Below are 12,159 nucleotides of genomic sequence, written 5' to 3' on the forward strand. Positions count from 1 at the left end.
TAGATTTCAGAAAACTTTTATTTTGACCTTAATTCTGAGCAGATGAAAGGATTGCTACGCCCACATGTACCACCTGCTGCCATTACCACCCTGGCAAGATCAGCTATTTTTTCTATCACTTATCCTTCCCAAGATGTTTTTCTTGTAATAAAGGTGAGAATAATATATATATAAAAGCCTAAGTGACTGAATGACCAGTCGCTATGACATGCACTGACCACCGGGGAGCAGACACTCAATGCAGGAGGTGTCCTCTGGTGGTCAGTTCACTTCCACAGCCAACCTCCCATGGCTGGCCAACCTCCTGTGGTCCCTCCCGCCGGCCAGCTGGCCCCAATTGGCCCCAATCGGCCCCAATCGCCAGCCAGGCCAAGGAAGGCCACTGATGCACAAATTCGTGCATCGGGTCTCTAGTGTTAAATATATTTGTTTATTTGTGTAGTGTCTGTATACTCATCTCTCTATCAGTGGTGCAGCTTTTTATGGGCACAGATTAGCCTTTACTTATTTTTTTCTTCTTAGTATTCTTTAACATACACTAAAGGTGCTACTAATTTTTTTCTTCAGTTAGGGGCTGTATTAGTCAGGGTTCTCCATAGAAACAAACCTGTAGGATAGACACACACACACACACACACACACACACACACAGAAAGGAAGGATTTGGCTGAGGGCTAGCAAGTCTGAAATCTGTCTGGCAGGCAGGCAGGCTGGAAATTCAGGTAAGAGTTGTTGTTGTCTTGAGTTTTAATCCCACAGAGCAGCATACTAGAAACTCAGGCAAGTAGTTTTGAGAATATCTTTTTTTAGAAACCTCAGTTTCTGCTCTATGTCCTTTAATGAATTGGATGAGGGCTCACCCACATCGTGCAGGGGTAACCTGTTCTACTCAGTTTACTGACTTAAATGTTAATCACCTCTAAAAAATACCTACACAGCAACATCTAGTCTGATATTTGGTCAAACAACTGCTTTCAATTCTATTTGATATGTACCCAGAAATAGATTTTCTGAATTGCATGGTAGTTCTATTTTTAATATTTGAGGAATCTTTGTACTCTTTTCCATAGTGGCTGCACCATTTTTTACATTTCACTAGTAGTTGCCAAGTGTGCCAGTTTTTCCATATCCTTACCAGTATTTGTTGTATATTTATTTATTTTTGAGAGTAGCCATTCTGATGAGTGTAAGATGATCTTATTATGGTTTTGATTTGCATTCCCCTAATGATTAATGGTTTGAACATCTTTGCATATGCTTGTTATCCATTTGTATAGCTTCCTTGGAGAAATGTCTACTCAAGTCCTTTGCGTATTTAATAATCAAATTATTATTGTTTTGTTAAGTTATAGGATTTTAAAAATTCTGTTCTGGATATTAACTCCTTATCAGATATATGATTTCTCTCATTTCTTGTCTTTCCTGTTGATTGTATTCTAGGAAGCACAAAAGTTTTAAATTTTGATGTAGTCCAGTTTACTTATTTTTACTTTAATTGTCTGTGCTATTTTTGTCTCAAATCCAAGAAAACATTGTCAGATCCTTTTTTTTTTTTCCTAAGAGTTTTATAATGTTAGGTCTATGTTTAGTCTTTGATCTATTTTAAGGGAATTTTTGTATATGACATAAGGTAAAGGTATAATTTTATTTTTTGCAATTGGACATTCAGGTTTTTTGTTTTTGTTTAACACCATTTGTTGAAAAGACTCTTCTTTTCTCATTGAATTATCTTGGTACCCGTATTGAAATTTATTTAACTATATAAACATAGGTTTATTTCTGGACTCTATTCTACTACATTGATCTATATATATATCCTTAAGCCAATACCACACTGTTTTGATTATTGTAGCTTTATATTAAGTTTTGAAATCAAGAAGTGTGAGGCTCCCAGCATTCAACTTCGTTCCTTTTTTTTAAAGGTTGTTTTGACTTTTCAAGGTGCTTTGAGATTCCATATGAATTTGGGGATGTATTTTTCTATTTCTGCAAAGAAAAATAACACACCATTATTGTGACTTTGATTAAATCTACAGATTGTTGTAGGTAGTATTGACAACTGCATTAAGCTTTCCAATTCATGAATACAAGATCTTTTGCCATTTATTTGTTTCCTTTATTTCTTTCTTTCTTTTTTTTTTTTTTTTAACCACCGTTTTAGTTTTCAAAATACAAATCTTTCAGTTCTTGGTTAGTTCCTCAGTATTTTATTATTTTTGATATTATTGTAAATGGAATTATTTTCTTAATTTCTTTTTCAAATTGCTTCATTTTTTATTGTATAGACATGCAACTTATTTTTGCATGTTTTGTATCTGACACTTTGCTAAATTCCTTAATTAGTTCTAAAGTATCTGTGTGTGTGTGTGTGTGTGTGTGTGTGTGTGTGAGAGAGAGAGAGAGAGAGAGAGATAGATAGATATTAGGGTTTTCTGTATAAAAGATCATGTCTCTTCATAGAGGTAATTTTACTTTTTCCTTTATAATTTGATTGTTTTATTTCTCTTTCTTGCCTTATTGCTCTGACTCAGTCTTTCAATTACTACATTAAATAGAATTGGTAAAAGTGAGCATCCCTATCTTGTTGCTGACCTTAAACACCTAGTGTGATGTTATCTTGTGGGCTTTGCATATAAGGGTTTGATTATATTGAGGTAGCGCTCTTCAATTCCTAGTTTGTTGAGTGTTTCTTTTATGAAAGTATATTGAATTTTGTTCAGTGCTTTTTCTGTATTACTTGAGATGATTATGTAGTTTTATTATATTGATTAATTTTTATATGTTGAATCATCCTTGCATTCATGCTTATAGCTTTTTTTTTTTTTTAAAGTTTAATCTTTAATTATTGTCTTTGACAGTTAGAAAAAGTCCTACAGCAAGGAGACATTGGAGAGTGTGCAGAACCATATATGATTTTCAAAGAAGCAGATGCCACCAAGGTATAGAATATCATTCCTCTCATTTCCCCCACTTTTGTATTTGTTGCCATTTCCCCCAAATCCCCAAACCCAGTCCTAAATTACCTCTAATCTCCTGAATTTTTATTTGGGAAATACTATATAAAGCATACTAATAAATTTAATTCATTTTTTTCTATTATCCTACTCAGTTTCTTTATTTGCTTTGTCACCTAGCTTGTGTCACATGCTGTGCTATTTTTTAAAAATATCCCTCACTGGCCGAAACCAGTTTGGCTCAGTGGTAGAGCGTCGGTCTGCGGACAGAAGGGTCCCAGGTTCGATTCCTGTCAGGGGCATGTACCTTGGTTGCGGGCACATCCCCTGGGGTGTGCAAGAGGCAGCTGGTTGGTGTTTCTCTCTCATCGACATTTTTAGCTCTCTATCTCTCTCCCTTCCTCTCTGTAAAAAATCAATAAAAATATTTTAAAAAAATAAAAAATAAAAAAAATATCCCTCACCAAACATTAATTGATTATTAACATTTTTTGTAGAAAACTAAGTGAATTCAGTTTAATTCCCAAATAATTACTTTTTTCTTATATGTACAGAATAGTGATATTGATGGAACTTTTCCTAGCAAAACAGAAATATTCTAGGCTTCTGTTTAGCTATAGATAATTAAGAATGTGTTAAAAATAGAAAATGTAACCTCTATTTTGTCAAATAACAAATTTCTAGAATTTAGATAAACTTCTAAAGCAAAAATAATTGGTCCATAATAGGTCCCAAATTCCAGATACCCTGAGTTAGTGATAGTAATAACAAGTGATCTGAGGTCTTTGAACACTTCAGTTAATTCTGGAAATATCCAGGAGAGATATGCTTGAGAAATACTTGACAAACTAGAAAATGTTTTGCTTTCTATTTTTCTGAGATTCAGAACAAGAGCTGAGCCTCTTCTGTTATTATAGGTAGGTCTGAACACATGATAATCTCTGATCCCTGGCTATCTGATTGAAAGCAGGGTTAAAGTATTCCTAGGTTGTCATTTTACAAATTAAATTTGCTCTGTTGTATGGAGCTCAAAGGTATTACAGCAGCTTATTCCACATTTCTTCTTACTTATTTACATAAGCTTATAGAATTAAGTACATTTTATAGTTAGGCTTTTAAAACAAGAACCTATTTTTAAAGTATACTAGATATAACAGTCAAAGTGATGCCATTTAGCTATCCTTCCATTTTTCCCAATTCTGAGTCTTCAGATAGGTTACTGTCATTAGAATAAACCACACCAGGAGACATACTGTATAGAAAGAATATGTGAGGAATTTGGTGTTGGTTTTCACTGTTGGACCATTGGTTGGATATTGCAGGTCGCCTTAGTGCTTGTTTAGGAATAGCCTAAAAGTTGAGTCAGCCTCAGGATGTCTCCCAAGTAGGCATTACTGTTTGGATCATTAGTCTTTTCCCAGGATTTAGGACTCTCATAATACTGTTTTGGTTTGTTTTGTTTTGTTTTGTTTTTTCTTTATTTATTATTACTCTGGTCTTATTTATTGGCATATTTGTACCCTACACTCCCACCTCATGGTTGCTCTAAGTTAGGAACTATTTTAAATTGGCTCAAGTGCTTCCATATTTTTTACAATATTTCAAATTAATGAGTCATAACCTAGAATATTTTTTAGTTTGCAGTTGTAAACATGGTAATGTTTCCTTTCATAAAATAGTACTTACACTCTCTATACTAATAAAAAGGTAATATGCTAATTAGACCAGGAGACCTTCTGGATGTCCTTTTGGACAAACCATGGTGGTGGGGCTGAGGCAGAGATGGTTAGGAACAATTGCCCCAGGAAGGGAGGGCAGTTGGAGGTGATCAGGCCAGCAAGGTGGGGCAGTTGGGGACAGGAAGGCCATGGGGGTGGGGTGGGTAGGGAGGTTGGGAGTGAGCAGGCTGGTGGGGGAAGGCAGTTGGTGGTGAGCAGGCCAGTAGGCAGTGTTATGGGTGATCAGGCAGTCAGGCAGGTGACTGGTTAGGAGCCAGCGGTCCCCGATTGTGAGAGGGATGTCCCAGATTAGAGAGGGTGCAGGCCGGGCTGAGGACACCCCCATGCATGAATTTCATGCACTGGGCCACTAGTCTCTATCATAAAAACCCCCGTGGTCATGATGCTGTCACGGTGGCATGACTAAAAAGACTGGTTACCAGGAGGCTGAGTGTACGGGCGCTGGTGGGGACTTGACACTAATGCAGATGGGTGGGGCTGTGAGCACAGTGGAGCGGCGGGCAGGTGGGCAGAGCTGTGAGATTTCATGTACTGAGCTTCTAGTACATAAACATGTTTGACCCTTGCTTTTTTTTCTTTTCTCCAGAGATAAGATAATCTCAAACTAATGTCAAAGACTTATTCTATACATACATTTGTAGAACAGGTTAAGATGGTTCAATGGTTAAGATAGCACACTGTTAATTGATTACTGAAAGCTATAGATGGTTTTTACATCTTTGTTGAAAATTGAGAATTCTCATACTGTGTCTTTATTTAATATGAAATAGTCTTTAATTCATTTCTTTGAGCATAATCATATAATGTATAAAGTTTTGTTTTGCAGAATAAGGAAAAATTGGAGAAGCTGAAAAGTCAAGCTGATCAGTTTTGCCAAAGACTTGGGAAATATCGCATGCCTTTTGCTTGGACTGCGATCCATTTAATGAATATTGTTAGCAGTGCTGGGAGTTTGGAAAGAGATTCTACAGAGGTAGAAATTAGTACTGGAGGTAAGAGTGTTTTATATAAAATATTTCTAAATATATAATTTTTTCTTTTTTCTTACATAAGCTTGTTTTATGTGTAGACTTTGCAGTGTGATGAGTCATACATAGATTTCTTTTTTTTGTCTTTTGTTAAAACCTTAACAGTTTTTTTGAGATGTAATTTGCATACCATATATTTTACCTATTTAAAGTGTATAATTCAGTGTTTATTTAAAACAGTAGGGGAGGGCAGTTGTAGGGGGACTAGACCTGCAGGGAAGGGCAGTTGGGGGAGACCAGGCCTCCAGGGGAGGGCACTTGGTGGGGGGGACCAGGACAGCAGGGGAGGGCAGCTGGGAGGATCAAGCCAGCAGGGGAAGATATTTGGGGGGAACCCAGGTCTACAGGGGAGGGTAGTTAGGGGCAATCGGGCCAGCCGAGGAGCAGTTAGGCATCGATCAGGCTGGCAGGGGAGTGGTTAGGGGGTTATCAGGCTGGTAGGCAGAAGCAGTTAGGGGCAATCAGTCAGAGGCAGGTAAGCAGTTTATAGCCAGCAGTCCTGGATTGTGAGAGGGATGTCCAATCTCCCGTTTAGGCCTGATCCCAGTTGGATATCCCTCAATGGGGCCCAGATTGGAGAGGGTGCAAGCTGGGCTGAGGGACAACCTTCACCACCACCCCCTCCACGAATTTTGTGCACTGGGCCTCTAGTGTCTAAATAAACAACGTACATAATTTAATTAAAAATGCTTTCTTGCTAAAATATCCTAACTATCATCTGAGCCTTCAATGAGTTATAAAGTTTTTGCTGGTGGAGAGTCTTGACTCAATGTTAATGTCTGCTGACTGATTAGAGTGGTGATGGCTGAAGGTTGGGATATCTGTGGCAGTTTCTGAAAATTCAACAGCAATGAAATTTGCTGCATTAATTGACTTTCTTTTGCCAATGATTTCTCTATGGCATGTGATGCTGTTTGATGGCATTTTACCTATAGAACTTTTTTCATAATTGGAGTCAATTTTTTTAAACCCTGCTGCTGTTTTTCACCTAAGTTTATATAATTTCTATATCCTTTGTTGTCATTTCAACAATCATCATAGTATCTTCATCAGGAGTCAATTCTATTTCAATCTACTATAAGAAGCAATTCCTCATCTATTAATGTTTTATCATGAGATGCAGCAATTCAGTCATTTCTTCAGGTTCCACTGTTAAGTCTAGTTCTCTTGCTGTTTCCACCACATCTGCAGTTACTTCCTCCATTGAAATCTTCAACCACTCAAAGTCGTCATTAGTGAGGGTTGGAATCAACTTCTTCCAAATTCCTGTTAATATTGGTATTTTGACCACTTCACATGAATCAGTGTTATTCTTAATGACATCTAGAATGGTGACTCATTTCCAGAAAGTTTCAATTTACTTGACCAGATCCATCAGAGGAATCAATATGGCAGATAAATCCTTATGAAATGTATTTTGTAAATAAAAAGACTTAAAAGTTGAAATTACTCCTTGATCCATGGGCTGCAGAATGGATGCTGTGTTAGCAGGCATGAAAACATTAATGTTGTACATCTCCATTAGATCTGTTGGGTGACCAGGTGCATTGTCAATGAGTAGTAATATTTTGAAAGGAATATTTTTTTCTGAGCAATAGGTCTTAAGAGTGGGTTTAAAATATTCAGTGAATAATGCAGGCAAATGTGCTATCATCCAGGCTTTGCTGTTCCTTTTATAGAGCACAGGCAGAGTAGATTTAACATAATCTTAGGACCCTAGGATTTTTGGAACGGCAAATGAGCATTGGCTTCTATGTAAAGTCAGCAGCTGCCTTAGCCCCTAACAAGAGAGTCAGGTTTTGAAGCTTTGAAGCCATTCATTAACTTCTCTCTAGCTATAAAAGTCCTAGATAGCATCTGCTAACATAAGGCTGTTTGTCTCTATTAGGAATCTGTTTAGTGTAGTCACCTTCATTGGTTATCTTAGCTAGATCTTCTGGATAACTTGCTGCAGCTTTTATATCAGCACTTGCTGCTTCACCTTGCAATTTTATGTTATGAAGATGGCTTTTTTCTTTACACCTATGAACCAGCCTCTGCTAGCTTCAAACTTTACATCGGCATCTTCCTCACTTCTCTCAGTCTTCATAGAATTGAAGAGAGTTAGGATCTTGCTTTGGATTTGGCTTTGGCTAAACAGAATGTTGTGGGTAGTTTGATCTTGTATTTAGACCACTAAAACATTCTCCATATCCTATATAGTAAAAGGCTAATATGCAAATTGTCCCTTCAGGGGTTAGACAGACCTGGAGTTTGCCCACTTGCTATGATGTGTGCTCACCACCAGGGGGCAGTAAAGGATGAAGGTAGGCCCCAGCCTGCAGCTGGAAGGAAGGCCCTAGCCAGCAGTCAGAAGGCCCCAATCAGTCCTGATTGCTGGTCTACCTGTGCTCGAATTTCGTGCACCGGGCCTCTAGTCAAGAGTAAGGCTGTTTCAGTTTGTAACTTTTGTGTGATCACTGGAGCAGCACTTTTTAAATTTCTTTCAAGAACTTTTCTTTGCATTTACAAATTGGCTAACTCTTTGGTGCAAGAGGCCTAGCTTTCAGCATATCTTGGCTTTCAACATTTCTTCCTCACTAAGCTTAGTCATTTGTAGCTTTTGATTTAAAATGAGGAACATAGGACTCTTTCTTTTACTTGAATACTTGGAGGCCATTGTAGGGTTATTATTTGGCCAGTTTCAGTATTGTTGTGTTTCAGGGAATTGGGGTCTCTAGGAGAGGAGAGAGATAGGGGAACAACCCATATGTGGAGGAATCAGAACACACATTTATTAAGTTTGCTCTCTTAACTTTGTGGTGCCCGAAAACAATTACAATAATAACATCAGAGATCATTGATGATAGAGTACCATAACAAATATAATAACAGTGAAAAAGTTTGAAATAGCTCTAGCTGGTTTGGCTCACTAGATAGAGTATTGGCTTGCAGAACAAAGCGTTCTGGGTTCGATTCCAGTCAAGTGCACGTACCTCAGTTGTAGGCTTCTCCTCGACCTGGGCCCTGATCAGGGCACCTGCAGGAGGCAGCCAATCGATATGTTTCTCTCACATTGATATTTTTTTCTATCTTTCACTCTCTTCCACTGTCTCTAAAAATCAATGGAAAAATATCTTCAGGTGAGGATTGAAAAAAAAAAGTTTGAAATATGATAATTACCAAAATGTGAACAGGGACAAATTGAGCAAATACTATTGGAAAAAGGCACCAATAGAGTTGCTCAATGCCACAAATCTTTAATATGTGAAATTAAAATGTAATATCTGTAGAGTGCAAAAAAACAAGATATACCTATATATAATCTGTTTTAGAGAATGTCTTATGTGTGCTTGAGAAGAATGTGCACTTGCCTTTTGTTTAGTGGAGTATATTGTAGATGTCTAGTAGGTCTAGTTTGTTTATAGTTTTAAATCTTTAACATAATTATTTTATTTTGTTTGAATAGTAGGGTTATCTTGCAAAAATTTGAATAAAAGTTTCAAATTTAAGTGCTATAAGACTGAGGGACCATATATAGTGACTAAAATTTATAGTTCCTCTATATCTGATCTTCTTAGCTCATCTTTGGTCATATGCATTATCTTTGTGTGGTAATTACCTTTTTTTTTTTTTTTTTTTTTCCCCACATTGGAGAATTTTAAAGAGAATCAGAAGATTTAGATGTAATATTTCCTTACTGATCTCCCCAGAAGTGAATTTCTTCTACTATAATCAATATGCTAAGTGGTTACTTTTCAACGTTAGTGGATTTCCACCCTGTGTTTGGAAAGCTGCTTTAAAACAACTTTTTTAAATATTAAAAAAAATGAATATTTTACTTTTTTTTTTCCTTTGTAGAAAGAAAAGGGTCTTGGTCAGAGAGGAGGAATTCTAGTATTGTTGGCAGACGATCACTTGAAAGGACAACAAGTGGAGATGATGCTTGTAACCTGACCAGCTTTCGACCTGCTACGCTCACAGTGACAAATTTTTTTAAGCAGGTATTGTTCTGTCATGTAGGAATTCTAGGGAATTATTTGTTCGTAAATTTCTTTTGGTTTCAGCCAAGGCCGGTTTGGCTCAGTGGATAGAGCGTCGGTCTGCGGACTGAGATCCTGGGTTCGATTCCGGTCAAGGGCATGCACATTGGTTGCGGGCACATTCCTGGTAGGGGTGTGCAAGAGGCAACTGGTCGATGTTTCTCTTTCATCGACATTTCTAGCTCTCTATCCTTCTCCCTTTCAAAATAAATAAATAAATAAATAAATTTCTTTTGTTTTCAGAAAAATCATGCACATGTAGTACTTTTACATACAATAATTGATAGTAATTTCAAGAAATTAAAAAATTTAAGAATAAAATAAAATATGTAAAAATAAGTTATATGTTTTATCATTTTATTTAAATAGTGACATTGACTAATAATGCATCAGAATCAATCCTCCACATCTATATTCTATTAATTTTAATATTTTAACTTTTCTTAAGTATTCATGGTTTATGGATTTTCATAGAGTGATTATGTGGTTATATTTGTCCTCCCAAGTTTTGTTTTTTTTTTTACCTAACCTATCACATCCATGGTATATGGACTAGAACTTTCAGGTCTTAGTGGTGCATCTCAGTACCAAAATGCCATTGCTATTTTTAAAGGTGAATTTGTAAGTCTAAGAAGTTCTTAAAGATATTTTATTCTTTGCAGGTATGTTTTGTACACTTCAAATCTTGAGTCAAATCAGTATTTTTCAAATGCTGGTCATGATCCATTAATAGTAATAGAAATTTAGTATATAATACCCAGCATAAAAACAAAACCTGTTAGAATAGAAATACAATACTGCTTCAATGAGCTTTATTCCCCCTCATTTTTTTATGAGTGTATGCATGCTGGATTTTGAAGTAAAATTAATTTTATAATGTGAACCAAAGATTAGAAAAATTTTAAAGACTTTTGCATAAGCAGATGACCAGAACCATATAATTATGGAAGAAAATTTGTATTAGTGTGACAAACTGTGACACGTGTTTTAGAGCAGATTAAAGGAAATGCAAAATACTCTCTCAAAATTCCTCTATTGAGATGTTATTCTAAGTATATGGAGGAAGCCGAAACCGGTTTGGCTCAGTGGATAGAGCGTCGGCCTGCCGACTGAAGGGTCCCAGGTTCGATTCCAGTCAAGGACATGTACCTTGGTTTCAGGCACATCCCCACTAGGGAGTTTGCAGGAGGCAGCTGATCGATGTTTCTCTCTCATTTATGTTTCTAACTCTCTTCCTCTCCCTTCCTCTCTGTAAAAAATCAATAAAATATATTAAAAAAATAAATAAATATAGGGAGGAAATCCTGGCCTTCTGATACCTTGTAATTTGAGAGAGCTAGATTTTAGAGCTGGATGTGCCATGAGTTGACAGATAACAATGTACTGGAAGTGCCTTTCACAGTTATCAATAGCATTCATAGGCAACTGCTCTGAGACACTCGGATGGAAAATAAAGCAGGTAAGAAGTGTCTGAAGTGGTAAGGGTCTGTTTATTATAAACTAGAGGACCAGTGGAGTCCCTTGGCCTGGCATGTGGGGATAGGGCCAAAACCGGCTCTCCGGCCTCCCCTGAGGGGTCCCAGATTGGGAGAGTGTGGTTCTCGGGTGATGCACCCTGGAATCTGGCTCCCTCCTCTCTGGTTCTGTGTCACCCGAGAGCCACAGCTGCCAAGTTGCTGCAGCTCAGCAGCTCCTGTGTTGAACGTTTGCCCCCTGATGGTCAGTGCGCATCATAGCTACTGGTAGGACAGTCAGATGGTCACCTAGACTTTTATATATAGAGATTGTAGTATAAGAAAAGAGTTTAGAAAAGGCTTACTTCAGTCTTACTTCGATAAGGTGATAGCCAAGTACAGCTATGGAAACAGCGGTAGGTTTACCTGATACTATGACACACAGCCTCACGACTATGGCATTTTTCTCTTTGTGCCTCTTCAGCTGCTACATCATTTCTGCCATTTTCACAGCTCTTCTTTTCTTTTCTTCAGCTGCTTTATCATTGAACTGGTATTGTAAACTCAAATCAACAAGTTATCCATCCACCTACCCACCTATTTATTCAAAGGTACTTTATTGAGCATTCACCATGTACTGAGCATCATTCTACCCACCTACGTATTTATCCAACAAATACTTTTTTGAGTATTCACCATGTACTAGAGACTGGTACAGTAACTGGAAATTAGCACAAACTACTTGTGAAACTTAAAAATCAATGATTGCTGGAGACATAGAACAACAGAAAGCATTAACATTTGACTTTTTAGGGCTCTGTACTACTATTATATATTAGGCAAATTAAGTAAAAGGCGGAGATTATAATTTTAATAAAGTAGAATTTAAGGCATAATTATCTCTTAAATGAGATACAGAAAGCAGGTGTTTTGTTTTTTTAAAAAATATATTTTTTATTGAT

General features: G+C 37.0%; 2 protein-coding genes across 8 annotated transcripts in view; one reads left to right on the forward strand and one right to left on the reverse strand.

The window, feature by feature from the left end:
- Positions 1–12,159, reverse strand: part of PATJ (PATJ crumbs cell polarity complex component) — a 762,329-nt gene that overhangs the window by 105,201 nt on the left and 644,969 nt on the right. The window lies entirely within an intron of this gene.
- Positions 1–12,159, forward strand: part of DOCK7 (dedicator of cytokinesis 7) — a 170,096-nt gene that overhangs the window by 38,511 nt on the left and 119,426 nt on the right. For all 7 annotated transcript variants that reach the window (XM_084876068.1, XM_084876069.1, XM_084876070.1 and 4 more), the window contains exons 9-12: positions 4–153; positions 2,859–2,939; positions 5,520–5,685; positions 9,562–9,704. In XM_084876068.1, coding sequence (XP_084732194.1) covers positions 4–153; positions 2,859–2,939; positions 5,520–5,685; positions 9,562–9,704 — 540 coding nt within the window. The remainder of the gene's footprint in view (positions 1–3; positions 154–2,858; positions 2,940–5,519; positions 5,686–9,561; positions 9,705–12,159) is intronic.

Source organism: Pipistrellus hanaki, assembly GCF_964339955.1.
Source record: "Pipistrellus hanaki genome assembly, chromosome: 2".
Classification (NCBI taxonomy): domain Eukaryota; kingdom Metazoa; phylum Chordata; class Mammalia; order Chiroptera; family Vespertilionidae; genus Pipistrellus; species Pipistrellus hanaki.